General features: G+C 52.3%; 3 protein-coding genes across 6 annotated transcripts in view; 1 reads left to right on the forward strand and 2 right to left on the reverse strand.

Moving 5' to 3' along the window:
- The window catches only part of OGFOD3 (2-oxoglutarate and iron dependent oxygenase domain containing 3), a 19,497-nt gene extending 18,823 nt beyond the window's left edge, over positions 1–674 (reverse strand). The window contains 3 exon segments of the mRNA XM_024760618.1: positions 43–162; positions 164–303; positions 306–674. Coding sequence (XP_024616386.1) covers positions 43–162; positions 164–303; positions 306–620 — 575 coding nt within the window. The 5' untranslated portion in view covers positions 621–674.
- HEXD (hexosaminidase D) lies at positions 674–19,335 on the forward strand. The gene is given in 14 exon segments (XM_024760617.1): positions 674–785; positions 1,085–1,134; positions 2,893–3,033; positions 5,790–5,899; positions 7,588–7,675; positions 13,316–13,480; positions 14,611–14,794; positions 15,639–15,710; positions 15,841–16,003; positions 16,781–16,863; positions 17,793–17,871; positions 17,947–18,048; positions 18,232–18,321; positions 18,932–19,335. Coding segments are annotated over 13 exon segments (1,479 nt in total). The 5' UTR covers positions 674–785; positions 1,085–1,119; the 3' UTR covers positions 19,119–19,335.
- CYBC1 (cytochrome b-245 chaperone 1) lies at positions 19,276–25,677 on the reverse strand. Of its 4 annotated transcripts, XR_003005364.1 has the most exons (9): positions 25,416–25,676; positions 24,827–25,045; positions 24,247–24,374; positions 23,372–23,413; positions 22,678–22,751; positions 22,007–22,103; positions 21,247–21,391; positions 20,465–20,844; positions 19,276–19,746 (listed from the first exon to the last, which is right to left on the reverse strand). XR_003005364.1 is itself a non-coding variant. In XM_024760619.1 (8 exons), the coding sequence occupies exons 3-8, from the start codon at positions 24,329–24,331 to the stop codon at positions 20,724–20,726; spliced, it is 564 nt and encodes a 187-aa protein (XP_024616387.1). In that variant the 5' UTR covers positions 24,332–24,374; positions 24,827–25,045; positions 25,416–25,676; the 3' UTR covers positions 19,276–20,723. The 4 variants fall into 4 exon arrangements, 3 of the variants coding, with proteins under 3 accessions (XP_024616387.1, XP_024616388.1, XP_024616389.1); XM_024760619.1 differs by having other exon boundaries at positions 19,276–20,844; XM_024760620.1 differs by lacking the exon at positions 24,827–25,045 and having other exon boundaries at positions 19,276–20,844; positions 25,416–25,677.
- Positions 25,678–27,605: the final 1,928 nt, after the last annotated feature.

The raw sequence follows: 27,605 nt of genomic DNA on the forward strand, positions 1-27,605 counted from the left end.
CGCCCACGCCGCCGTCCGCGCGCTCCCGGAGCTGCCCAGTACCTGCTCGGGCGCCGGCGGTCAGCTGCCCGGTTGCCCTCGGGCGCCTTGGGAGCGCCCCTCCTTTGAGGTGCCATTGGCCAGGCCGCCGCGGAGCCGGGTCGAACGCGGGATCCGCCGCGAGCCCGGGACGAGCGCCGCGAGAGTTAGCGCGAGACCAGCGCGGCCGGGGACGCGGAGCGACGCGTTCCGCCGTCGACCTCCGGTCTGGTGGCCAGGCCTGAGCAATCGGAGGCCGAGCGCCGAGCGGGACCGAACGGGGACCTGAGGGCATCCGCGGCGCACCCGCCGTTGCCTGCCCCCTCCTCCTCCCCTGCACTCCGCGGAACCCGACGAGTCTCCAAGTCTTCGTCTGAAGTGTGTCCTCGCCCAGCCGTGCGTGCTCTCCCGGCGTCTCCAAGCCCACCTCCCGGGGGTATCCAAGTCCTCCTCCCGGGGCTCTCCAAGCCCTTTTCCCGCCCGGGGTCTCCAAGCCCTCCTCCCAGGGACTTCGCACCCTCTTCTGTGGGGTTTCCATGCCCCTCTCCCCCGGCCCATGCCACACTGGAGGGCACTGGGTCCAGTTGGTGCTCAGTACACATGTATCCGTTAGGCCCTGCTGCTTTGTTTACGACATTCAATTTCCCTAGAGAACCTTACGTCCAGTGGGCAAGAAGTAAGATCTTAACCAGCCCTGTGGAGATACCTGATTCTGAAAGAGTGGAATTAGCAGTGAGGTTCATTCATGAGGATTAAGTCTGAAGAAGGTGAGTAATTTACTGATACAGGGGGAAAAGAAAACCTACTTAGACTCATTGAACAAGAAAAGAGATCTGCCCAACAGTCCCGAAACTGGGGAAATCAGATGCCATTTCCTGGTAACTTACCTGGAAGCCCGAGGAACTGGGACAATTGCAGACCTGCCAGGTTGTCTGGTAACAATGACAGTTGACCCAAGTCTTTGAAATAATCACATTTCTATAGACTTCATGCAGGAGGGAATCAAAGCAAAGAACTAGAGACTCACAAGATGGATTACTGAATTCTTCCTCTCCTTTTCCTTTAGATTTTGCAGCAACTTACATTGGTAAACAACTCTGAATGTGTCTGATGCAGGTAAGATGTTTGTGTTCATTCCTGCCCTAGGACTACAAGAATAATTGGAGAATTTCTCTCTGAACACGAGGAGGCACACACAGGACCAATGCAGACTTCTCAGCTCAAAATTTTTTCTTTTGGGACTTCCCTGGTGGTCCAGTGGTTAAGGCTCTGCACTTCCAATGCATGGGGCGCAGGTTCGATCCTTGGTCGGGGAACTAAGATCCCACATGCCGCACGGCGCAGCCAGAAAAATATTTAAAAAACAATTTTTTTTTTCTTTTAATTCTATTCCCAGAAAAATAGATTTGGGTGTTTTTTTGGGGGCGGGTTTAAATGTAAAACAATTCAACTTTAAAACATTGCAGTTTTTCAGAATGCTTTGTCTTAAACTCATCCACTTATCAGTGGTAATTTAGGTAATTGCTTTAAGAACTTTTTCATTGAGACTGTCTTGAATATAGTTTATTCTTAAAAAAATCAAACTGATTGGTTTCTGTGTGCATTATTATTTCCTATTATGGATTCCTTAAGGTCAGGGATTTATGAATCCTTGCACAGAATGAGTAGTTTGAATTACTGAGCTGAACATATGACCAATGTACAAAGATTTTCTTTCGTTTTCCAATCTAATCCTTTGTGTTTTATGATAGAAGAAATAAGATTTCACTGCTTCCCAGCTGGTTCAGTATCATCCAGATACTCTCTCTAGTTTAACAAAAACTAGCCAGCACTGATAAACTGTGGCTTACTTGTTTTTTAAATTATCAATGGCCTGTTTTAAATCATAGGTAGTGTTCTCTGACCTAGAATAAAATTTTAGAGCTTCTTCCTCTGTACAACCAAGCTGACTCGAACTCTAGAAACATAATTGTTTTTAACGCTATTCAAAGAAGAATAAAATTGAGGACAAATTTTCTACAAAAACATCATATTGTGGGGCCTGAAAAGTGTTTGAGATATTTGCCTGTTTTCACAGGCATAGTATACATAGGATAAGAGGGTCTTTAAAACAAGAAATTATTTTGCAGTCATTTGTGTTATTACAGATTATAGCCATTTTATAAGGAAACAGTGCTATTCTATTTTAGAGACAAATCACAACTAAATGGCAAGGGTCCCTATGTTTGAACATGGAGACAGACATCCTTTTTTTTTGATTTGGCTGCGCTGCATGGCATGTGGAATCTTAATTCCCCGGCCAGGGATCAAACCCATGCCCCTTGTAGTGGAAGCATGGAGTCTTTTTATTTAGTTAGTTAGTTAGTTAGTTATTTTGGCTGCGTTGGGTCTTTGTTGCCGTGCACGGGCTTTCCTTCTAGTTGTGGCGAGCAGGGGCTACTCTTTGTTGCAGTGCGCAGGGTTCTCATTGCGATGGCTTCTCTTGTTGTGGAGCACAGGCTCTAGGTGCACGGGCTTCAGTAGTTGTGGCACACAGGCTCAGTAGCTGTGGCTCGTGGGCTCTAGAGCGCAGGCTCAATAGTTGGGACGCACGGGCTTAGCTGCTCCGCGGCATGTGGAATCTTCCTGGACCAGGGCTCGAACCCGTGTCCCCTGCATTGGCAGGTGGATTCTTAACCACTGCACCACCAGGGAAGTCTGAAGCATGGAGTCTTAACCACTGGACCGCCAGGGAAGTCCCAAGACAGACATTTTGATTCGATTTCATGTCAGTGAAATGAGTTCCCTCCCAGTTCATGTCAGAATTGAAACAGACATTGGAAGGACCAGGCCAGTTGAGCCTCTGGAGTCTATAACCCTGAATTTCTCCACTAGGAAGAAGTGTCCAGACAAGAGGTTTTTTTGTCACATGATTTCACAAAAAATAGTACGATGTCGGGTTGCTCACCATTTAAGATGCGACTAGTTCATCTGGACCTGAAAGGAGCCCCACCGAGGGTCTGCTACCTCTCGGAGGTGAGAGCTCCCTTTCTCCTCTAGAGAATCACTTTGCCTTGGGTTTGGTTATGAAGTTGTGAACAATCGATGTTCTGTAGACGGGTGCTTGGAACACAACTGTGGGTTCTGTGTTGGGGCACGGTGGTGGCAACAGCATAGATTTTGAATTTCCCCCAAATCCCCTCACAAAGCAGACAGCAACCAGGATAGCAAAAGGAAAAACAGAAAGGACAAAAGACACACACAACCTCTTCATTGTGAGCTGAATCGTGCTTCCCAAAAAGATATGTTTAAATCCTAACCCGTCGGACCTTGGAATGTGACCCGATTTAAAGACACAGTCTTTGCAGATGTCGTTGACATAAGATGAAGTCATATGGAAATAGGGTGAGCCCTAATCCAATAAGTGGTGGCTTTATAAGGAGAGGAGAATTTAAACACAGAGACATACACAGAGGGAAGATGATGTGAGGACACAGGGAAGGTACCACATGAGGAGAGAGGCAGAGATTAGAATCGATGCGTCCACAAGCCCAGGAGGACCAAGGGTGCTGGAAACTCCCAGAAGCTGGAAGAGGCAGGAAGGATTCCCCTTACAGCCTCAGAGGGGGAGCATGGCCCTGCTGACACCCTAGATTTGGGACTTCTGCCTCCAGAACTGTGAGAGAATAAATTCTGACTGTTTCAAGCCACCCAGTTTGTGGTGACTTCTTATGGCAGCCACAGGAAACGTATGTACTCTAAATCAAAAGTAGGCATGAGGGTATCCCCGTGAATTCCAAAATACAAGGGGTGGGGCCAAACCACCTATAGCACAACACCCACGTGGGGTTAGCAGCCAGGCAGGGGGTGGTAGAGGAAAGAGAAAAGAGAATTCAGACGATGTCAAGACCAGAGGACCCAGAAAAGAGCCCAGCTAGTAAAGGTCTGTCAGAAACTGGGCGAGTTGTCCCTGGCTCCAGGTTGAGGGTGAGTGCCCAAGGCCTCAAAGCACTCCAGAATACCTTCCAGAACCTTCTTCCAGAAGGACAGAGCCCACACTAAGGACACAGTGTTGGGGGAAAAATCCACATTGAGCTGGGCAGGAGCATTGAGGGTGAAGTGGAGAGAAGTTTCAAATACTGGGGGGATGGGATCCAGAGGGAGTGGAGACCACGTGCTGTGGCAGTAGCTGCACAAAGTCCATAACCGCTAATCCTTTATGTAACAGCAGCAGAGGGAGCCCTGGGCTGGCCCAGCTCCATCCCAAACAGAAGAACCTGCTCTCAAAAACACAAGAAAACACATCTCATTTAAAAATGAGCAACAGAAAAGGAGTGTAGTTGTGCCACACAAAGACACTAAGGAAAAAGAGGACGATGATCTGAGTAACAGTGAAGGTGCACCAGGAACGTGTGACCACAAAGCAGATGACATAGTTCCGCAGTATTTCAGAAAGAGAGCAGAGATACTAGGAAAGTGATAGAACAGTGTAAGTCAGAAATAGAAAAGCCCAGAAATGTGACAGCCAGACAGAATGAGGTTGTGAAAAGATTGCCTCCAGACTCGGGAATGAATTAGAAAGAAAAAGGAAAAAAAAAAATGTCAGAAACGGAGACCAAACTAGAAAAAGAACAAAAGTGAATAGACGCCATGGGAAACAGTATCGGGAAATAAATGGCAGAGAAGAAAAAGTCAAGTGTGAAGAGATAAAAGCATGGTGACAAATGGATAGATGTGGAAGACAGGCAGAGAAGATCCAGCTTATGTGTAGCTGGAGCCCCCATTTCATTACCTGCTGCTGCTGACAGAGTCAGAGGTTTAGACAACAATTTCTTATTCCTCCTGTTTCCACAAGTTGGCTGGGTGGCACCCTTAGGCTGAGCTTAGCAGCCCCTTAGCCACCAACAGCACCAAGGCTCCCTACCACCCCCAATAGAAGTGCCAAAGAGGCCACCCAGTGGTCAGATGGCCAAAAGGCTACAAGGGAAACCAGGAGCAAAAACGCTGAGGAAAATACAAAAATGCCGTAACCATTATGTTCCATTTGTGTAAGTGACTGACCTGGGTTAGTTTGACTCCTTTCCACAATCTGCCTCTTCTTGTAATTTGCAGTCAATTATTGATTACCCGTTTTACAATTATCCCAGCTAATTCTTAGTCCCAAGCTGATTTCCTCTTTCCATCCAGCATGCTTCAGAACATCCCCATATTCTTGGGGAAAGAAAACTTCTGACAGCAACATCAACAAGAATGCTACAAATCACATAAAACTCACAGTGGCCCTTGTCTGGAGGTGGGTTACTATTCTGAGTTTCTGCAGGAGCCCCCTCCCTTAACATCCACCCCTGGCCGTGATGCCAGGCTAGAAGAAAATCTCAGTCCTGTGTACAGTAGACACAGTCCTAAAAGTACTGGAGGATAGGGATCCATGTTCTTTGAGATAAAGGTAGAGAAAGAAGTGGGGGAGAACCAGGGGAGGGACCCCATGAGCACAGCGGGACAGCCTCTTTCCTCCTTCATCTCCCTCCTCTAGGCTCCTTCCAGGTGCTCCAGTAACCCTCCAGAGCCCTGTAGGCTCCCCTTACCCCAGCACCCCCCAATTCCGCCCCCTTGTATCAAATGAACATATCACTACATTAGAATTTGATTTGGCGTCACACGGAGTACGTGGGAAGAATACAAAGATCAACTACAATCCATGTCCATCAGCTGGAAGAATGAGTCCATGAGCTACACATGTGTCACTTTCTGTTCAAATAGTCATTTCTTCATCACATCCCCCTCTCCCCCAGATTTTCCCCCTGTTCCGTGCCCTGGGTGCCAACGGCCTCCTCATCGAGTATGAAGACATGTTTCCCTACGAGGGCCACCTGAGGCTGCTGAGGGCCAAGCACGCATACAGGTACCCGAGCCGCCAAGCAAGCCGATGCCTCTGCAGAGAAAACGGGGTGTGTGGGGTGGCAACCTGGAAGGGAGTGGAGGGCAGGCGAGAATTGAACGACAGCAGGACAGTCCTCTTCTGTCTTGTTAAATGCATGTCTTTAATCATAAAAATAAAGCATGTTCACCGAAGAGAATTTAGAAACGTTTAAAAGAAAATAAGCATCAGCTGCGATCCCCCACAAGGAAGTGCTGTGATCTGTTTCAGTCTTGTCTGGGTGTGAAGTGTGTGGAGGACACTTTGACAGGTGTCCATGCAGGGGAGGGAGGGCTGCTCTTTAAGGCGGGATCTTCACCAGGAAAGTGAGGATTAAAGGGGAGAGAATCAGAATCAGTGAAGTCGGATAGTGTGGTCATGGGTGCACCCCACTTGGCTTTAAAATTATGGGTATCCATGTAAATCGGTAATAAATAGCCCAAAAGAAAATGGGCAAAGAACATTCTGATCCCCCAAAAAGAGAGAAAAATAGCCAATAAGTATATGATAGTAATAAAATAACAGTGAAATGCCATTTTGGCTACCAAATTGGTGACGCTTTTAAAAAAATGCGAATGCTCTGTGTCCACGGGGGTGAGCCGGAGCAAGCCTCCCACTGGTGGGCTGGGAAGCAGCTTGGCTCCATGTGGTAGAACTCCCAGCACGTACGTGTGGGCAGGAAACAAGAAAGGCATGAACCAGAGCATTAATGTGGTGAGATGGCGGAGGTATTCGTGTTTATTCCTACAATGAACACGTTTTCTTCCTTTGTTTTTGAAAGTGAAAAAGGTGCCAGGGTTCCGGTGAAGCTTGAAAAAGGTATATTTACAGACAGAACTTTATATAATCAATTCATCTATAGAACTGGTTAACTTCAGAGATGGTTCAAACACATACAGAAGTTGAGATAAATTCACAAATGACAACTCATGGTGGAGCAGGCAGTGGGCCCTTCCAGGATGGCGTCCTCAGTGGCCTCAGCGACGAAATGCTGGCCTGAAGGGACACTCCCACCTGAATCTTGAAACTCTTCGTTTTTCTTTCCTCTATTAAAGGGATCACCAGCCTTTTGTACGAAGGGCCAGACAGTAGATATTTTAGGTTGTGCAGCCCATCTGATCTTTGTTACAACTAATAGTGGGGCAGAAGCAGCCACAAGTGATAATAATGAGTGGGCGTGGCTGTGTCCCAATAAAACCCTATTTGTGGACACTGAAGGATGAATTCCATACGATTTTCACATGTCACAAAATATTCTTCTCTTGAGTTTTCTCAACAATTTTAAAACATAGAAACCATTCTTAGGTCACAGGCTGTACAGAAACAGGTGGTGTGTTTGTTCTCAGGCCCATCTTTCCACCTTTGCTCTAAAATATGATTGCTTGTGTGGCCTAGTTTCTTGTAAAATGACTTTAGCCTCTTGTTGAGTTTGGGTCAGAATAGCTGGTACTATTCTTTCAAGAAGTAAACTGTTACTTGACATAACAGCATTGTTTTCCTAAACTCTAGCGTGGGAGTCTTCTCTGAAAACTTAAGAATATCCGTTGGGCTTTTCAGAGTTAGCACCCCTGCTAGTTTCCGCGGTAGACTCCCCCAGGAACCTGACGGGGGGGTTGGGGGGAGCCTGAATGGAAGCCTGTGTGAACCTCTCTGGGTGGTCTTGGTCTCTCTAGCCCCTCCGAAATCAAAGAGATCCTGCATCAGGCCACACTGAATGAGCTGGAGGTCATTCCCTTGGTGCAGACATTTGGGCACATGGAGGTAAGTGGGAGGAAGGAAAGTTACCTGGTACCCAGGTGTGGGGTTCAGGGGTGTGCGGACGGGGCCAGACACAGGCAGGGAGCAGCTCAGCACTGTACAGAGAAGCTCTGTGAACGGCTGAGGAGCTCGGAGCTCTAGGTGGGAGCACCCTCTGTCCAAGGAGGGGAGGGGAAGAGCTGGATGGGGGGCCTGATTCCCACAGAGCCCTGCAGACTGGGTTGTTTTCCTTTTTAACGTATATTCATCAAAGTATTATTGTGCAAGGTGAAATACAACATTAAGAAAATGTACTTTCTAGGACTTCCCTGGTGGTCCAGTGGGTAGGACTCCGCACTCCCGATGCAGGGAGCCCTGGTTCGATTGTGCTGCCAATGCGGGGGGCCCGGGTTTGATCCCTGGTCGGGGAACTAGATCCCACATGCATGCTGTGCCTAAGAAGTCTGCATGCCACAACTAAAAACAGATCCTGCATGCCATAACTAAAGATCCCGCATGCCGCAGCTAAGGATCCCACGTGCCGCAACTAAGACCTGGCACAGCCAAAATAATAAATATTTTTTAAAAAATACTTTATTAAAAAAAAGAAAACGTGCTTTCTGTGGTCTCCTTTTTCACTTAATTTTGAAAGTATTCTCCCAAGCTCCTATGTGATCTTCAAAAATACTTTTCACGTCTGCCTCAGATAAGGGGAAGCAAATTAAACATAATACTGATTTAATGGCTCTCAGGCTCCGTTTACATCTATCAGCAGTCCTTCCCCCACATCTTCACTTTCCCTTCCAGTGATGGCGCTTTCCTTCCTGTTCAGGGATTCTCTCCCACCATCTGCCCTCCAGCTCTCCTGGTGGACTCTCCCTGCTGTGCTCTCTGGGCTCCGGTCCTGACACACTCGTTACCCACAAGCCCCTCCTCCTAAACCCTATGGCCTCCTGGTCCCCGGCTCTGGCTGTGCCCAACATCTTCTCCGTGTGCTGTCCTGTAGCTGCACTGGACTTGGCTGTCCCCATGGCACCTCTCGAGGGCCCTCTACTCACTTCACACTCCTTCTCTGGATAAAGCCATTTCCCCTCCTGCTTCCCTTTCCTGTCCTCGGTGACTCCCAGGACTCCCATCTCTCGTGCAGACCCTGAGTTCTAGTCTACAGTTGTCTGCTTGGTGTCTCTGTTGTGAGGCCGCTTCCAGCCTCAGGGAGGGGCTGTACCATCCCCAACCCCCCCACTCCAGCTGCATTTCCCGTCTACTGTCAGGTCCTACACTTTGCTCCTCTGCCTCCTGAGTCAGCGTTCCCTCCGTCCCACTGTCACCATCCTTGTCTAAGCTACTGCCGGACCGGCTGTAAAGTCCTCCAGTGGGTCTCCCAGCATCACTCCGCCCATCCCCACCCCGCGCCCTGCCCCCCACCACAGCTGGTCTGAGCGCTTCAACTACAGCTCCATCGTACCACGCCCTCCTGCTCCTTAATTGGCCTTGCTCTGCTCTTACGGTGGATTCGTCTCCTGGGGCTACCATAGCAAAGGACCACAAACCAGGCGGCTTAAACTACAGACATTTGTTCTCACTGTCTGGAGGACAGCGGTCCGAAGTCAAGTGTCAGCAGGGTTGGCGAAGACTCTACGTCTGGTCACTTGCATCAGAATACCCTCTTCAGCTGTGAAGCACAGTTCAAGGATTTTGCGCATTTCACTTTCTGAGCTGTTGAGTTTTTAAAATTCTTTGTGTATTCTGGACAAAGTCTTTTGTTAGATACGTGATTTACAAACATTTTCTCCCAATCTGCAGTTTGCCCTTTCATTCTCTTAACAGTGTATTTCAAAGAGCAAAAGTCTTTAACTTTGGTGAAGTCCAGTTTATCAGTTTTTCTCTTTGATGCATCATGCTTTTGATGTCATTTCTAAGAACTCTGCCAGTCACCAGGTGATGAAGATTTTTCCTGTTTTCCTCTGAAGTCTTACACTTGAACATTTTCCGTTTAGACTTATGATCGATTTGGGGTTAGTTTTTGTGTGAGGTGTGAGGTGGAGGTTCATTTTTCTTGCATGTAGTATGGCACTCCTTGACCAATGGTGCCAACACCATTTGTCAAAAAGACTGCTTTCTTTGAAATTTGGTATTGCCTTTGCACCTTTGTCAAAAATCAATTGACCACATTTATGAGAATCTATTTCTAGACCCTGTTCTGTTCCATTGATCCATGTGTTATCCCTTTGTCTATACCACATTATCTTGATGGTTATAGCTTTATTGTAAGTCTTAAAATCAGGTAGTGAGATTCCTCCAACTTTATTCTTTTTCAGAATTATTCTGGCTATTCTAGTTCCTTTGCCTCTTCATATGTATTTTAGATTCAGTTTCTCTGTGTATCTACTAGAAACCTTGCTGGGATTTTGATTGGGATTGTGTTAAATCTGTAAATCAGTTTTGGCAGAAAATTACCTCTTTACTGTGTTGAGTTTTCCAAACCAGAACGTGGTATGTCAGCCATTAATTGTGTTATTCCCCTAAATGTGCCTTTTAGGTTATGATGTGTCCAGGTTTGGGTTTCTTTGCCTTTATCTTCCTTGGAGTTTGATGAGCTTCTTCACTTTTGTGAAGTTTGGGGCCATTTCTTCATGTTTTTTTCTGTCCCCTTCTCTTCTTTTGGGACTCCTTTGCTCATGCGTTGGTAGCTCGATGTTGCCCTGTGGTCTCTGAGGCTCTGTTCATTTTCTTGCACCTTTCCTCGGTTACTCAGCTTGAATTTCTGTTGATCTTTTGTTCCAATCACTGACTCTCTCTTCTGACATTTCAAATCTGCTGCTGGGCCCATTGAATGTTTTTTTTTTTTTTTTCCACACTGCATGGCTTGCAAGATCTTAGTTCCTTGACCGTATATTCATCAAAGTATTACTGTGCAAGGTGAAATACGACATTAAGAAAATGTGCTTTCTAGCACATTGAACCTGGGCCCTCAGCAGTGAAAGCGCAGAGTCCTAACCACTGGACAACCAGGGAATTCCCCCTGAATGGAGTTTTAATTTCCCTTATTGTAAATAATTTCCTTTAATTCTTTTTTTTTTTAATTTTTAAAAAATTAATTAATTCATTTTGGCGTGTTGGGTCTTTGTTGCTGCACGCGGGCTTTCTCTAGTTGTGGTGAGCGGGGGCTACTCTTCATTGCGGTGTGGGGGCTTCTCATTGCGGTGCCTTCTTGTTGCAGAGCATGGGCTCTAGAGCACAGGCTCAGTAGTTGTGGCACATGGGCTTAGTTGCTCTGCAGCATGTGGGATCTTCCCGGACCAGGGCTCGAACCCGTGTCCCCCTGCATTGGCAGGCGGATTCTTAACCACAGCACCACCAGGGAAGCCCCTCCTTTAATTCTTGGAACATATTCATAATAGTTTCTTTGAAATAATTGTCTGATAAATCCAACATCTAGGCCCACTCAGCATCAGTTTCCATAGAATTGTTTTTTCTTTGAGTCTGGGTCCCACTTTCCAGTTATTTGCATGTCTCAATTTTTGGTTGAAAACTGGACATTTCAGATCATATGTTATAGCAAGTCTGACTTTTCCCCCCATGGGTAGTTGTAAGTTGCCTGGATTTAATGTCTCCCCAGCTGTGTGTGGCCACAGATGCCTCTGTTTTTGTATTCTTGTTTTCGGGTTTTGCCCTAGGGGTCACTCTTCAGTCTTCACAGCTGATGATTCTGCAGGGTTTGGGTGGTGGTTGTGCCCGAGCCCATAAGGCCCCACCTTGTGGCACAGGGGTTGGGAGGCCACACTCAGGGTTCAGGCAGTTCTCAGTCTGCCGCGGCTTCTGCTTTCCACCCAGCCTGCTCGGGCCCCCGGGTGGGTGTGGCCCCAGCCAGCCGGTGCGTACGGAGAACATGTGTCACCTCTGTAGCCCTGTGGGGACCGCAGAATTCAGAACAGTTTGCCACTTTTACTGACAGGTCCCCAAAGGCCAGGTTTACCCACAGCCAGCCATTGTGGGGGGTGGGAGCACCTAGGCAGAAGCTGCAGAATCTGTTTTTACCCAAAGTTATGGCAGCCTTTCATGAACACGCATTTCCCAATTTGTTGTTCACCTTTGGTTGGTTTCTGGAGCCCTGAAACGGTCGTTTTGGACAAATCATTCCTCTTTGTACTTGTTTTGGGGAGAGGATTTGCCAGCCTCACCACTGGACAACCAGGGAATTCCCCCTGAATGGAGTTTTAATTTCCCTTATTGTAAATAATTTCCTTTAATTCTTTTTTTTTTTAATTTTTAAAAAATTAATTAATTCATTTTGGCGTGTTGGGTCTTTGTTGCTGCACGCGGGCTTTCTCTAGTTGTGGTGAGCGGGGGCTACTCTTCATTGCGGTGTGGGGGCTTCTCATTGCGGTGCCTTCTTGTTGCAGAGCATGGGCTCTAGAGCACAGGCTCAGTAGTTGTGGCACATGGGCTTAGTTGCTCTGCAGCATGTGGGATCTTCCCGGACCAGGGCTCGAACCCGTGTCCCCCTGCATTGGCAGGCGGATTCTTAACCACAGCACCACCAGGGAAGCCCCTCCTTTAATTCTTGGAACATATTCATAATAGTTTCTTTGAAATAATTGTCTGATAAATCCAACATCTAGGCCCACTCAGCATCAGTTTCCATAGAATTGTTTTTTCTTTGAGTCTGGGTCCCACTTTCCAGTTATTTGCATGTCTCAATTTTTGGTTGAAAACTGGACATTTCAGATCATATGTTATAGCAAGTCTGACTTTTCCCCCCATGGGTAGTTGTAAGTTGCCTGGATTTAATGTCTCCCCAGCTGTGTGTGGCCACAGATGCCTCTGTTTTTGTATTCTTGTTTTCGGGTTTTGCCCTAGGGGTCACTCTTCAGTCTTCACAGCTGATGATTCTGCAGGGTTTGGGTGGTGGTTGTGCCCGAGCCCATAAGGCCCCACCTTGTGGCACAGGGGTTGGGAGGCCACACTCAGGGTTCAGGCAGTTCTCAGTCTGCCGCGGCTTCTGCTTTCCACCCAGCCTGCTCGGGCCCCCGGGTGGGTGTGGCCCCAGCCAGCCGGTGCGTACGGAGAACATGTGTCACCTCTGTAGCCCTGTGGGGACCGCAGAATTCAGAACAGTTTGCCACTTTTACTGACAGGTCCCCAAAGGCCAGGTTTACCCACAGCCAGCCATTGTGGGGGGTGGGAGCACCTAGGCAGAAGCTGCAGAATCTGTTTTTACCCAAAGTTATGGCAGCCTTTCATGAACACGCATTTCCCAATTTGTTGTTCACCTTTGGTTGGTTTCTGGAGCCCTGAAACGGTCGTTTTGGACAAATCATTCCTCTTTGTACTTGTTTTGGGGAGAGGATTTGCCAGCCTCTTCACTTGAGCAAGAAGGCCACCCGTGTGTAATTCTGTTGTGAAGGGAAGCTATCTCTTCCGTTTTCTCATTCAGCCCAGTTAGAGTTGGAAGGGAGAAGGACTGTTGACCAAGCAGCCAGGTTACTCAGAGACCCGCCCACTTGGCACCCTGGCTCTGGTCCGCAGTGCAGCCCCGCCGGCCCCTCCGAGGACTCTAATAGACGCGAGGTCATCAGGACGCAGAGGCAGGAGCCGGACTTCGGGGAGCTCGGGGACAAGCTCCTCCCCAGGGTCACCAGCTTTCCTGTTGTCTCCCCACAGTTTGTGCTGAAGCACGAGGCTCTCGCTCACCTCCGGGAAGTGGCCCTTTTCCCCAACACCCTGAATCCCCACAAGGCGGAGTCCCTGGCACTGGTTGGAGCCATGATTGACCAGGTGATGGCGCTGCACCCGGGCGCCCGGTGGCTCCACATCGGCTGTGACGAGGTGGGTGCCTTGCCTTACCAGCAGGCGGCTCCCCCAGCTCTGCAGCAGCCCCTTTTCTTCACCTCACGGTCACCTTCTCCCACCTCGTGGGTTCTTCTCTTAAATAGAAAAGTAGTTCCGAGGATAAAGAAGTGCTGGCCGAGGAGATGTCCCTAGTGAGGGCCTTGGTCCCACCTGACAGGTGATCTCGCGCCGGCAAACCTGCCGAGCCAAGCAGGGTGCAATGGGGTGCAGGCATCCACGGGACAGCAGCAGAGCAGCCCCTGGTTATGGCACATTCATGTCCTCGGGGTCAGTGTGGCCATGAGTTTGAGCCGGTTACTTTCTTCCAATTGAAGAAGTACAGTTTTGGACTGTGGGAGAAAGGAAATTACCACTTTAGGGCCGTGGAGCACTGGCTGGAAAGGTGGTTCCCGGGGGTGCCCTCCTTGTCCTTGAGAAACACAGTGGCCAGGATGATACCAAGCCACCGAGCACAGTGACCCAAAGGCCTCTGCTCGTCTGAGCTTAGGCATCTGAGCTGGGACGGTGGTTTGCAGACATCTTACCTCAGAGCTTGATCCTCTTCTTCAAAAAAAATCTCTTTTTTGTAGTAAAATACACATAACATAAAATTTATCACTATAACCACTTTAAAGTGAATGATCCAGTAACTTTTAAGTCATTCTCAGTGTTGTGCAGCCCTCCCCCCGGCTACTGCAGGACCTCTCATCTCCCTGCCCCCCTGTCCTCCGCCCCTGCATCCATCAGTCTCCTTTCCATTTCTGCGTTGCCCTCCCAGCACCCCATAAATGGAGTCCTGCCGCGTGCGTGGGCTTTTCTCACTGGGCACCTTCTCCAGCGTGGCTGAGTGATGTTCCAGCATGTGGATGGGCCATGCTCTGTTTATCCATCTTGTGTTATTGGACATCTGGTTATTTCCACCTTCTGGCTGCTGTGGGGCTCCAGACTCAAGACTCCCTTGCCCAGCCTCAAGGGAGTCTTGAGTCGAGGTTCGGGTCTCGGTGCAGAAGGAAAGGGCACCCTTCACTGTCTTCTCCCCGTGGGCAGCTGCCCCAGGAGTCCCCCAGTGTGAACCCGTGGGTGAGGATGGGTGGTCCTGGGGCAAACCCACCTGTGTCTCCTCCCAGGTCTACTACCTCGGAGAGGGTGAGGACTCAAGACAGTGGCTGCAGCAGGAGCCCAACACCAGAGCAGAGCTGTGTCTGTCCTACATGGAGGCGGTGGCCAGCCATGTGCAGGCTCAGCACCCCACCACGACGCCCCTGGTGTGGGACGACATGCTGCGGGACATCCCCGAGGACCAGCTCTCAGGTCGGCCAGGCATGGCCCTGGGGGGCCGGCCACGCTCCGCAGGGGGCTTCCTGGTGCCGTGAGGGGAGGAAGCCGAGCTACTCTGAGCCCCCGACTGTCAAGGAGAGACCGTGTAGTAGATCCGTACCAAAGCTAACTCTAGGCCATCCTGTTAGGACCGTTTCTCACATGAAAATGCCATTCCCCTAAAAGGCCTCCTGGAGTCTTTCCAGGAGTACTGTTGTGAGAGATCTGACCCAGAGAGCAGCACGAGGCCCCGAGGGGCGCTGGCCCTAAAAAGCTGGGGGTGCGGGTGCGGGGGGGGCAAGCGCCCCTGGTGGCACTTGAGAGCTTCCAGTGCTTCTAGGGGCCTCAGCCCCACACATCTGCACAGCCAGCCCTGCAGGGGCCTCTACTGAGGTTCACACTGGCTGGTGGAGGGAAGCAGTGGCCCCCCAGCCCTCCGGGGCCCAGCCTGCCTGAGGCTCTGGGGTGAGACAGGGAGGTCGTGGCCCATGCTTCCGCAAGGCCCACCCAGGTGTCCCTGCTGCAGCCTCTACCACATGTGGCCACTGGGTTTTAATTAATTATAATTAAGTCCACTTAGCGGTATGTTCCTGTTGCACCTGGGCCGGCCCCGCGTGCAGACAGTGTGTCCCCCTTGAGGGAGCTCTGGGACCGCTGGCCTGGGACTCACCCCTGGCAGCTCCAGCAGTGTCCAGTCACTTCCAAAGCCAGCTGGCCTTGTGGCTGCGGCATTTACAGCCCAAATCATAGCATAGTATTGAGTCTGTACTAAAATCCATTTTAACGCAGTAAGGGAGAGTTAGAAGGACGCACCCTCACAGCCTCTCTCCACCCCCAGCATCGAGGGTGCCGCAGCTGGTGGAGCCTGTGCTCTGGGACTACGGGGCCGACCTGGACGTCCACAGCAAGGGTCAGTACCAGAGCAGAGCCCAGTGGTCATGGGCTCCTCCCGGTTTTCCACCCGGACAAGTGTGTGTTTCGGGCTTCCCGGCTGCACCTCCTCAGGGTCTGCCACTCACACCTCTCACTTGCTCACCCAGCACTCCTCATGGAGAAGTAATGTGCCTTCAAGGGAGCCACGGGGGCAAGCCAGGCCCTGACCCCCATCGAGCACCACCTCAGAAACCACATGCAGTGGCTGCAGGTGGCGGGCAGTGTGCCAGCGGACACGCTGCAGGGCATCATCCTGACTGGCTGGCAGAGGTGAGGCCATGCAGTCCCCAGGGACGTTCTCGGGGCTGGCCTTTCCCGGGAGGGTCCAAGCGGCTCCCGTCACCTAGGACACACTGCCCTCCTTGGCCCATCCAGTCTGGGCCTCAGTCCTTCCCGCCATTTGGTCAAGGGGAAGCAGCCGGCCCTCTGAGGAGGGTGTGGAAGGACCAGCTGCACAAAACAAGCCACTTGGGGTCAAGCCCCTCGCACCACCCTCTGCAGAGGGGACGCTGCTTGGGGTGTTAAGGGCCCTAGGGCACTGGCCCTCCTGGCCCATGCCCTGTCCGAACTACCCGTCTCTGCCTGTTCACCCTATCCTGCGCCCCACCCGAGGTCATGTTGGGAGAAGCATGAGGTCAGACTTTGGCTTGTTTAGGATTTCACACCATTTGAAAAGTAGAGCTACAGTTAAACCCCTGGTCCCAGGCAAGTCCTGCCCTTAGGTCCCATCCCGAGGGAGAGGCCAGGTGGCCCTGACACCAAGAGCAGGAGGCCCTGAACCCACAGGAGGGAGCAGGAGGCAGGGCTGACCCACTGGACCTCAGCCCTCACTCATAAAGCTGAGTCAAAGGTTAACTTAGGGATTTCAGGGTGGCAACCACAGAGCATTAAGCCCAGGCAGGTCACTCTGGGTGGGGTTCCTGCAAAGCCATGGAACCTTCTGGAAGCAGCAACCGCTCTGCAGAAGCTTCTAGATCCCTGTCCTGTCTTGTGGTGACTCGTGTTTGAGCATCTGCTTTGCTGAGCGCCCCTCTCCGACGGACTTAGGTATGACCACTTCTCTGTGCTGTGCGAGCTGCTGCCCGTGGGAATCCCGTCCCTGGCTGTCTGTCTGCAGGTGCTTCTACATGGTATGGTCCCCTCTCCCAGGAAGCCTAGTGCCCCGGGCCCCCAACTGCCACCTCCTCGGGGCTGGACTGTGGTCTTCCAACCAGTGCGGGGGAGGGGAACGCACCCATGGCCCCGGCTCAGCCACCCACCCACCCCACTGCAGCCCGGGTCTTCAAGCCTAAACCCAAGACACAGACCAGGAAGTTAGGGGGACATGCCCCGCAGGCACAGTGAACCCACAAGGAAATTCATCATGGATAGGGTGCAGGAGAGGGCCCGCCTTTGCTGCATAAATATCCTGAATGCCCAGTGCTGGTGGGTGTGGCCCCAGAGAGGCAGCTCCCTCACCTCTGGTTCTCGAGGGAGCAGCCAGGTGTGGGCATAGATGCTTAGAGACAGAGGAGACCAGCAGGCAAGGTTGGTGACGAGGCCCTGGTTACATAAACTGCATGTTATACGGGACCAGGTAGGAATTTAAGTAGCAACGTATGTGGTGTTGGCACAGAAAAACATCGAGGTGGTTGAGGAAAGTGAGGACTGAAAAATAAACACACTTGGTATTGTGCTGAGCTACAGGGAGGTAGAAGGACAGATACTGGGACTCTGGCTTATCCTTTTTTGAAGTGTCAGTTCTGAACTCTTTGGGGAAAGGTACAGACAACAGAGCAGATGCCTGTGCTAATAGGAGCACATTGGCCTTGGCACCCCTTCCCCACGAGGCAGGCAGCACAGAGCCTCCAGCGTGTTCTCACCTCCCCACCAGGCTGCAGTAGCCTTGGGCTAACCCATCCCTGAGGTCAGCATGTGCCCAGCTGGGCCTGGCCGGCGGTCCTTCTCAGTTGCTTTGCCCACCACCCATGCCTGAGGGCCAGGAGGTCCAGCCAGCACGGAGTCCAGGCCACCTCCTCCTCCAGAGGCCCCTCCAACCTCCGTCTGTGGTTGGTTTTAGGAGGCTTTGCCGAAAACGTTAAAGCAAGAGTGGAGAACTTTCTTGGGACTTCGAGCTTGGAAGCAACGGATTTTAGGAGGTAACACCCTCACCCCCAGCCCTGCCTGTCCCCTCATATTTGGATGCATCCTCAGCACAGTGGCTCCCTGTGCAGTGAGAGGGCCGGCTCCTTCCCTGGTAGCGACATCTTGAACCTCATCACACAAGTCAGCCTCCATCTGTGCAGCTCCGTGGATGCGCTGCTGGAGAGGGACAGGTGAGTGGGCAGGGGAGTGACCCCCCACCCGGCAGGGTGAGGGCCAGCCAATCCTGCAAGAAGACTTTCTGGGCAGAAAACAACTTTTTAAAATTTCTACCAGATTTTCAAAGGTCTTATTTTACAACCACTGAGCCTTACGAGCCACGGTGTGCCTACCTGTGTGTGTGGATTTGCCCCCAGGTATGTGACCGGCTGGTTCAGCCCCTACCATCGCAGGCGGAAGTTCATCCACCCCGTCATGATCCAGCACATCCAGCCCCAGGCACACAGGTAGCCCATGCCCCTCCCAGCTGTGCCCATCCCCGAGGCTGCCCACCCTCTACTGCATGCTGGCAGCTTTCTGGACAAGCTTTCTAGGTATTGCAGCCATGGATTCCTAGGTGACTCAACTGCATCAGCTGTGCCTTTAGGCTTTAGAGAAGCTGGGGCGTTCCTGCCTGAGAGGGTGAGGGTCACCAGATGCCCTGAGCAGGGTCCAGGGCTCACCATAGAACCAGACTGCCTAGGGCTGATCCTGGCCCTGCGGCTGCATGTGTCACCATGGGGACAGGGTCCCAGCCAGCCTTCCCCAGTGCTCTCCTGGCTCTGAGAGAGGCCAACACAGACTGTCCCCGCTGAGTATAAGATGCAGTCAACTGTCAACAGGTTCATGCACCAAGAAAAACCCTTCCAGCCAGTTGTGAAGTGCCTTCTAGTTTCAGAGGTCAAACTGTGACAGTCATTCACTTATTCCCAACAACCCTATGAGGCTGGTGCTAACGGCCCTGTTCTATGGATGAGTAAACTGAGGTATGGGATGTACTGACCCGTGGGGTTCTGGAGGCCATGAGGTATGCCCCAGGGCCCTCGCCAGGCAGGCTCACTGCCTCCTGGTCCTCAGTCTCCTGGCCAGGTGGAGTGTTCTCGTGGGGGAGCTGGAGGCTGCCCTGCAGCGTGTCTTCTACCCAGACGCAGTGGAGGAGTGGCTGGAGGAGAACGTGCGCCCCAGCCTGCGGCGGCTGCAGGCTCTGCTGCAGGATCTGGGTGAGGCAGCCGGCCCCAGGCCCGACTCGGGCCAGGACCCCTGAGGGGAGGGGGCCAAGCTCAGGCTGTCGGCCTCCCTGCACCCTCATCCAGCTGCACCCGGCCCCACGCGCGCCTCCTGAGCCCTGGGCAGCCGTGCCAGCAGACAGCGCCCACAGAAACAAGAGTAAACATGGAAGGAAAAGACACTCTGGGCCTATACAGTGATCAGCATTAGAACTTTAATTCTTTCAAAATAAAAAGGAGAGTGGAAGCCAGAAATCTCAAAGACTTAGTTACTGGCCCTCACGATGGTCTGGAGACCCTCCTCGCCCAACCCAGCCCTGGGAGAGGGGAGTTGGCCAAACACCCTCCCTCCTCCAGCCCAGCGGCAAACACACAAGAAACCAACCATAGCTGTTTCACACCTTTTAAGAAAAAAAGTATTTCAGGTTTAACCATTTAGAAACCTAACTTTGGCATGTTTAAATGACTGTGTGTCCAAATTAAGGGCTGGCTGGTGGCCACCACTGGTAAGGGCGAGGATCTCATTTCTCTGGAGTTTCCTGGAAGTTGCTGTCTCTCACCCAGGCAGCCTCAGAACCCCTGGTCCATGCAGCCGTTCCCAGGTGCACAGCCTCCTGGGTCCCTCACTCAGAGGTGCTCTGGGCACGTGCTGTACCTCGGAGGAGCCTAGGTTCAGAGAAAGCAGGAGGAAACTAATAGTGCAGTTGAGGGTCTGTGTGGCTGGCACCCAGACTCCACGAGGGTGGCTGCAGCTAGCTGCTCAGGCGCTGCTGAGGGGCAGCCATGAGCCCAGCGATTCTGGCCCCAAACACACAGGCCCAGCACCAGAGTTCAAGAGAAGCTGGGAATCTGGGTTCTGAGGGATGGGTCCAGGTTTTTAAGTGCTGCACAATGCTAGAAGAGGGAACTTCTGCCTACACTGGGGGCAGGGGCGGGAGGTTATCCTCTCTGTGAGAGCCCAGCTGCAATCCTGGTTGGACTCGAGATGAGCCACCTGAGTGGACAGCGGTCTGGGGGCTGTGGAAGCCTCAGGAGTGGCTGCAGCACACCAACCAGGCGTGCCCCTTAGCGTCCACCCTGAGCCCCGGCAGCTCCGCAGGCGAACACCTCACTTCTGACCACTGAGGACATCTGGCTGCGGGGAGGGATGGGCATGGGGAGCAGGGCAGGAGATGGGATTCCTGGGGATGACGTGTGGCGGCAGCATCCTCAGATCCTCGCCCAGCCGCTGGCCCTGCTGGAGCCTCACCGCAGCCCTCAGGACCTGGTCCTGGAGAACCTCTCGACCCAAAGAACTCAGCCCTGGCCCTCACACCCTGGGACCCTGGGTGTTCTTCCATCCCATTTCAGAGGTCTTGAGCCCCACACAGCTAGCATGTCTGACCTGTCCATACCAGGCCGCTGTCCCAGTGGGCTGTCTGATTCCAGGAAGAGACAGATCTGAGGCCTGTGCCCTCTTTGGACCGCTCGGAGCCTGCAGAGAAGGTCCCACTGTGGTTTTGCTCAGAGGACAGAAGCAAGCAGCAGGAACGGCTGCCCCGGGGCTTCCAGGGACACAGCGGGGAGCTGAGGAGGAGGACTTGTAGGTGGCCCATCAGTCCTGCTGGGGCCCCACCAGAACCAAGGCAGGGGTTCCGTGGAGGTCAGCTCTGGTCCCCAGGGCCATCGACCTCACTGTCACTGCTCTGAGACAGCTCCATGGGACTTTCAAGGCAGTGCAGCTCCAGGAAAGTAGTGATGAGCTTGGCGATGGCTTCCACGTCACTGGTCCAGACGGGCACAGGGAGGAAGGGTGGGTTATTGTGACAGGTACTGGCCACCCCGCAGCAGCCACAAGACCATACCTGTCTCACCCCAGGTATCTGCCTCCGGTAACCCACTAGGACCCAGCGCCTTCAGTCCTGATCCCCATCCCCACCGGACCCTAGCCCAGTCCTCTGTGCCCACCGGGGACCCCTGACATCCCCATCCCCTCTCTGTCCCTGTGGGGACCCCTGACCTCCCCCTAGTGGGTGGTGGCAGGCCTGCCCCCCTGGCCTCACCTCCTCCCCCACGTTCCTGAGGCCTCTCTCCATGCCCTGCCGTGCTGGGCAGTTCCTGGGAAGGACCACCTGACTGGGGGTGAGGGGCAGCCCTGGCCAATCAAGTCACCCATCCTCAGCTTACCTGCGGTGGCCCATGACAGCACTCTGCGTGAGGGGGTGGGAGAAGCCCGTGGCAAACCGAAGCACCACCACATAGCCCTTCCCGAAGTACCGGACCTTCTCCTCCTCCACGTTCACGTCCCGGATGTCACTGAGCAGGACCACCACTGTGGGCAGGGCCCTGTCAGTGGCTGTGTCCCCCACTCGCCCTGCCCCTCCCACCTGGGTGCTGGCACAGTTGCTTCGGGGCCACGATGCAGAGGATCACATGACGCTTGTCATGAAGCAGAGAGCACGTGTCACTCCATGTCTGAGGCTGGGCTCATGCCGAGACCCTGACCCTAGATGTCACAGGTCAGTGACCACAGTGCAGGGTTGTGTGGCTGCTGGTTAACATCCAGTCTGGGTGAGAAGGAATGTCCAGCAGGCCCACTATTGTCTTGAAAAGCCCACCCCTTCTCTCAGTCTAACACGTCAGGGGGCGGCTAAGCACAGTGCTGCCCAGCTTTCTGCTTCATTTTCCCCAACTGTGGGAAAATGCCGTCCTGGTTTCTAGTGGCCAGTCACTGAGCTGGGGGCTGCCCAGCAATTTCCTTTGGGCCAGGGCACGTCCGGGGTACACAGCGTCCACGAGGCAGAACACAACCCTGGTCACTGAGCGGCCAGCTTGGACCCAGCCCGTTTCCAGGCCTCAAGCCTGCTCCCTGCCATCACACACAGACGCTCGCCGCCCTCTGTCCATCCCATAGTAACCTGCGTCCTGTTCACTCCCCACACCTCACCTTGATCATGGCCTGCTCTGCAGAGAGTCAGCAGCTTCCTATACAAGCTGAACGTCTTCAGCACGACCTTCCCGGTGCTCTTATTGAAGGTTGCTTCCTAGAACGCCAGCCACAAGGCAGTCACCTGGCTGCTAGCCTGTGAGCCAGCCCAACACACACAGACTTGCCGACTGCGTCCCCACCCTCACCAGAGCAGACACTCAAGGAGGGGGCCCCTCTTCCTAACCATCCCAGTCAGAACCCCAAACCCCTGCAGCCTGATCCCTCCAGGGGCTGGGGTGTGAAAAGGAGGAGCCTCTCCGCACTCGAGAAGCGAGCACAGCGGACGAGGTCATCAAACAAGGGAATGGAGATCGGCAGTCAGCAATACTGGGGCCAGGCGACCCAAAGGACACGTGAAGAGGGACAAAAGGGAGGTGAGGGAAGTGGCCTTGCCCTTCTGTTCTAGGAGAACTTCTGGGAGAACAACAGCCTTAGAGGATTCCTTCGCCTAGGGATGGTCACAGACAGGCAATGTCCAGAGGCCAAGTCCAGCTATCCAGAAACCACTAAGCTCAAGTTTCAGGATGGGGGGGCATTAGGCCCCTGGAGCCTTTCTTCCTGCTTTGATTCGCACTGCAGGGAAGCCCAGGAGCCCAAAAGCCTGGGCACCCTTCCTGTGCTGGCCTCACCTCCCAGTCCTCCAGGTTCTGCACGGCCACGAATAGACAGCCCGTGACATAGAAGAGCTTCCAGCCCAGACTATCTGGGGAGCAAACACAGGAGACAATCAGGCGAGGGAAGGCAGCAGAGGGGCGAAGGCCAACGTGCCCAGAGACGGTGCCCCCTCCCCAGCACAGGTGCTTCCCAGACCGAGGGCAGGAGTGGCACCTGGGGGCCTGGCTTGCTGCCCATGCCTGCAAGGACACCCAACCCTCGCCATGGCCACCTAGCACTGCGGGCCCTGTCACTTGGGATAGGACGTGCTCCCCCAGTTCTGCCCTCACTCTCCCCTGGATGTCTACTCGTGATGACAATCACGGCACAGTGAGTAAGAGCAGAAAGGTGGGAACGCTTACAGGGAGCTGCTGAAAGCACGGATCATCCCTGCAACAGAACATGAGGCAGACACGAGAGTGCCTTTCTGAAAAATATTTTATGATATATATTTTATGATATATTTTATGAAAATGCTGAAGATGTAAATGAAAAACATAAGCTGCGGGGGACACACCAGCACGTGGAAGTGGGCCGCATCCGCAAACAATTTAGAGGCAGAGGCAGTCCCCAAAGCCATGCCCTGGCAGATTACAAATGATGGGCTTTCCTTTTTTCCCTCTTCCAATCAGCTGAGGAAGTTCCTGGGGGGCAGGTGATGCATCTCACCTCCACTGTAGTAGGCAGCAGCCAGGCCAATCGACAAGATTCCTGCGAGGAGAAAGCAGGTACCTTCCCATTGGGCCACCACCAGCCCAGAGCCCAACTCCTCCCAGGACCCACAGACCCAGGTAAGCAGCCCCTTCCCATTGCCTGGGATGGCTGAGGGCAGGGAGCAGGGGGCAAGAAGACCACCAGGCTCAGAAGTGGGGGAAACAACTGGGAAGTCTGTTCAGAAGAATGTTCTACACCAGTCACAGTATTCACTGGACACATGTCTATGTGAGGTTGCAGAGCTGACGGGGGAACCAGAAAGAGGAACCTGATGTGGGTTTTACCCACTGACAACACATTGTGTGGAATGAAGACAAGACTGAAGGTAAAGAATCACAACTCGGCACATGAGACAAATCAGGCAGAGTCCTGGGAAAGAAGGCCCAGAGCCAGGCCGCTGAAGGCACAGCAGCTTCTCCCCACACACCTAGGTTCCAATTAGCATGGTGCAGCTGCCCAGGGAGTGCAGGGCCCTCCAATGGGTACTGACAGGGATGGAGGCCAGGGCCTCCTCCGCCTTACTCCTCACTGTCTCCATCACGTGGGCCCTGACATAAATCAGATACCTGGGTCTGGGTGTATGACAACAAGCAAAAGGGGAAGTAGGGGACCTCAGAAGAGCATGCAGAGTATTAACGAAAGGATGTTAAATGGTGAAAAAAGACAAGACAGACACACATCATCTGTGAAAGCACGCGCAGAGGATACAAGATGGAAGGCACAATAGTTGCCATATCTTGGGGTAGCAGAACCACGGAAAAATTTAGTTTAATTTTCATCCTTTTTTAAAGTTAGATTTTTAACTTGAGGAGAAATATGAACATCCTTACCAACCAGCAGGGACCAGGACCTGATGCCTGGAGCCCTCTTCAGATGGAGGCAGGAACTGGTGCGTGTCTCCACCTGCATATACATCCCTGGAACGTGCTGCCACAGCTTTCAACAGGAGACTGGGGGGCTGGGGAAGGGCAGACAGACAGCTGGAGCCCTCGAGCCATTGCCACAGACAAGAACCCAGCTCCTCTCCAGAACAGGAAGCCAGGCTGCCCACTAGCAAGGCCCACACAGGCTCAGGAACCAGTCAGCCCGTGCTGACTGCAGTCTCTGTGGTCAGGCAAATCACTTAATCCCCCAGAGACCTGTAAGGAAGTTTCTTCTCTGCTCTGTTGTAATGGTTGCCCTGGGGCTTTGTCCCCTGCTCCGACTCACAAAGCATCAACAAGCACTTGATCATCACCTGCTCCCTTCCTACCTGGAAACCTCAGTCTCTTGGAAACCGTTAGCCCCCAGAAGGCTTCAAACTTCCGGCACCCTACCGGAACCTACCAGAACACCCTCATTTCCCTGTGCTGGCCTCTGAAAAAGGGAACTGAAAGTCTCATCATGGTTTGAGTCTGTACTGGCACTGACCGAAAAAGCCAGCTCTGCGGTCTCCTACAGCTGCCGAGAAGGACAGTCTGCACCCAGTGGAGGGAGCGGAGGGTCCGGAGGGTCCAGAGCACTGGTTTAATGAACGAGTCAGCAAAGGGGATTGCTCTTCCACCCGTGGAGAATTCTGCCCTGCACGCTGCAATACGCTCGAAATGCTGGCTCCAGGGACCCCGTTCTGGGTAGCTTTTCAGATATTCCCTGTGAAGTCAAGTCAAATTTCTGACAACAAATAGTGAATTCAGTTCACACAAACGAAGCCAGGATCCTGGGACATCACCGGCTCCCTCCCCTGACATGCCTCATCTGTCTCCACGTGCGACTCAGCCGCCCGCGGGGCGAGATCACGCCTGTCACCGGCACAAGCCACCCTGGACACGCCCCGCTGATCGCTGCGGCCACACCGGGCGCCCCGCCCGGCTCGCGCGCCGCCAGGCCTCCGGGGCATTGAGCCGGGCCGGGTCCCGAGACCGCGCTCCCAGCAGGACCCCGGCTGCGGGAGCCGCCCCCCAGCCCACCCCGCACCTCCCACCCGCGAGGGCAGCATGGCCCGTCCACCACGGACACTAACCTGCAGGCGCGCACGCGGGGAAAGGCCGGACCGGAGGCTTCAGGACCCGCCGGCCTCGGACTTCCGGAGCTGGGGGCTAAGCCGGCTGACTTCCGGACCCGCAGGGGCTGATGGGACAGCTGACTTCCGGACCGGCGGTGGAGCGGGCGAGCGTTGACTTCTGAGGCCCCCATTCAGCCCTCGAGGTGGGAGAACGGGCGGGGCTACAACGGGAGGTCGCCTACGTAACCCCAGAGGCGGCCGCGTGGTGTGGTGTGCGCGCCCGGGCGCTGAGCACAAAGCGTTTGGGGTCACAACCCTTAGAAAGTCCGCAGAGGAAGGTGGGGTGGGTTGTACCACGAAACATCCACTTAGGATGGTGAGAAAACGTGAAGTACGTAGTCAACCTCACAACAGATACGTACGAACATTATGGTAGGTTCTGTAAAAACTTTAATAAGAAATATTAAAGTAGAACTAAGATATTTGTTCATGGACTGGAAAATTATTGTAAAAATGTAAATTCTCCCAACGTGATCTGCAGATTCAATTGCGAACCCAGTAAGAATATCAGCAGGTTAAAAAACTAAATCTGAACAATGCTGCAAGGCACAGTGGGGGAGGGTAGGGGAAAACCAGAGATCCTTGACCCCCAAAAAACTCAGTGTAGCTGGGGAAACTGAACGTTCACATGTTCGTGATGGCAGTTTTTCTGCTACTCAGAAACTTGCCCCAGTGTCTGGGAAGGAGGATTGTAGTAGGAGAGACAGTTTTCTCCAGGAAAATCTTGAATGGCCGCTTCGGTGGCCTCCCTGCTCCACTCTCCACCAAAACACTCAGCACCTGTCCCCACAGCCCCCAGATGAGGCCCCAAGCAGGACCCTGACTTGCCTATTTTCCACCAGATGGAGAAGGACCCTACCTGGAACAGGAGAGCCTCCACAACATGGCCACTGCCTGCTTCAGTGACCTCCCAACTGGGATGGTCAAGATGATCTGTGGAGTGCTAGAAAAACATACTAGAGCTTGTATTCCTACTTACTTTATGTTTTTATATCTATTGTCATGTGTCTTATAATTTACATAAGATTAATACACAGTGCATATTACCTTATAAAGAAATAGACGTACATAGATATGTATAACCCTAGATGTTTTATCAATATAGGCACAATGTCAAATATTTGGAGATGTCTTTTCTATTTTACCAGTCTCCATATACTCTCCGCCTGTGGTTCAGAATCACCTGGCAGGTTTGTTGAAACACAGACTGTTGGACCTGTTCCCAGCAGTGGATGGGGCCTGAAATGTACATGTGCTGCTGCTCTGGGAACCACACTCAGAGAACTTATGCGCTAAGCTGGAACAGAAGAAGGTTCTGCCTGAATGCGGCAGGTTTCCTCACCTGATGCCTCAGCTCACATTCTATCTTCTTGAAATGCCTTCTCTGGTAAGATCCCACACCATCCTGAAGGTCCATTTGAATTGGTTAGCACCTCCTTTAAGTCCCTCTTGCTTGGTGCAGCTGAAAGTGATCTTAATTCCTTAGGACTTAGGGAGAACTGAGTTGATACCCAGAAAATTCTACTTCGCATTACAGTTATTTTCATAATTTCACCTTTTGTACTAGAGTACAAGCCATTTAAAAATGAAGCCTAGACTAGTTTTCTACTAATGTTAAATGAGTGAACAAATGATGTCTGATTTGGTTAAAATCCTGCTGAATATTGATAAGAGCAAAAGTCTGGAAATAAATACAAAATCCATAAATAGGGGACTGAGTAAAATCTGCATATTTTGCCAGTTATCAATGCATTATATTTCTCTTCTAAATTCAGACTTCATTGCCTGTTCTATAAAAATGCATCTGAGCCCTTATTTTGGTCTGTGCTCTCTGGCATGATATTAAGCTTTGTCAATAGAGTGTGCTGGAGACACTTGGAGGAAGAGTTTCCTTTCCTGGTTCTGGTTCTGTTGTGCTGGATCCACAGGCTTCTGCAGTACACTGGGCTTTTCCAGTGTCCAGCTTTTACAGTACACACTGGCCAACTGCACCCAGCATCCACCACCTTCCCCAGCAAGCCCTAAGTGGTTTTGTAGCAGAGTGCCTCCAGTGAGACTGATGTCAGGTCTGAAGTAAGAAATGTACAAGGAAATGTATTAAAAAGCAAAGAGACTGGGCTTCCCTGGTGGCACAGTGGTTAGGAATCT

This window comes from Neophocaena asiaeorientalis, unplaced genomic scaffold (genome assembly GCF_003031525.2).
Source record: "Neophocaena asiaeorientalis asiaeorientalis breed wild unplaced genomic scaffold, Neophocaena_asiaeorientalis_V1.1 scaffold30, whole genome shotgun sequence".
Lineage (NCBI taxonomy): Eukaryota > Metazoa > Chordata > Mammalia > Artiodactyla > Phocoenidae > Neophocaena > Neophocaena asiaeorientalis.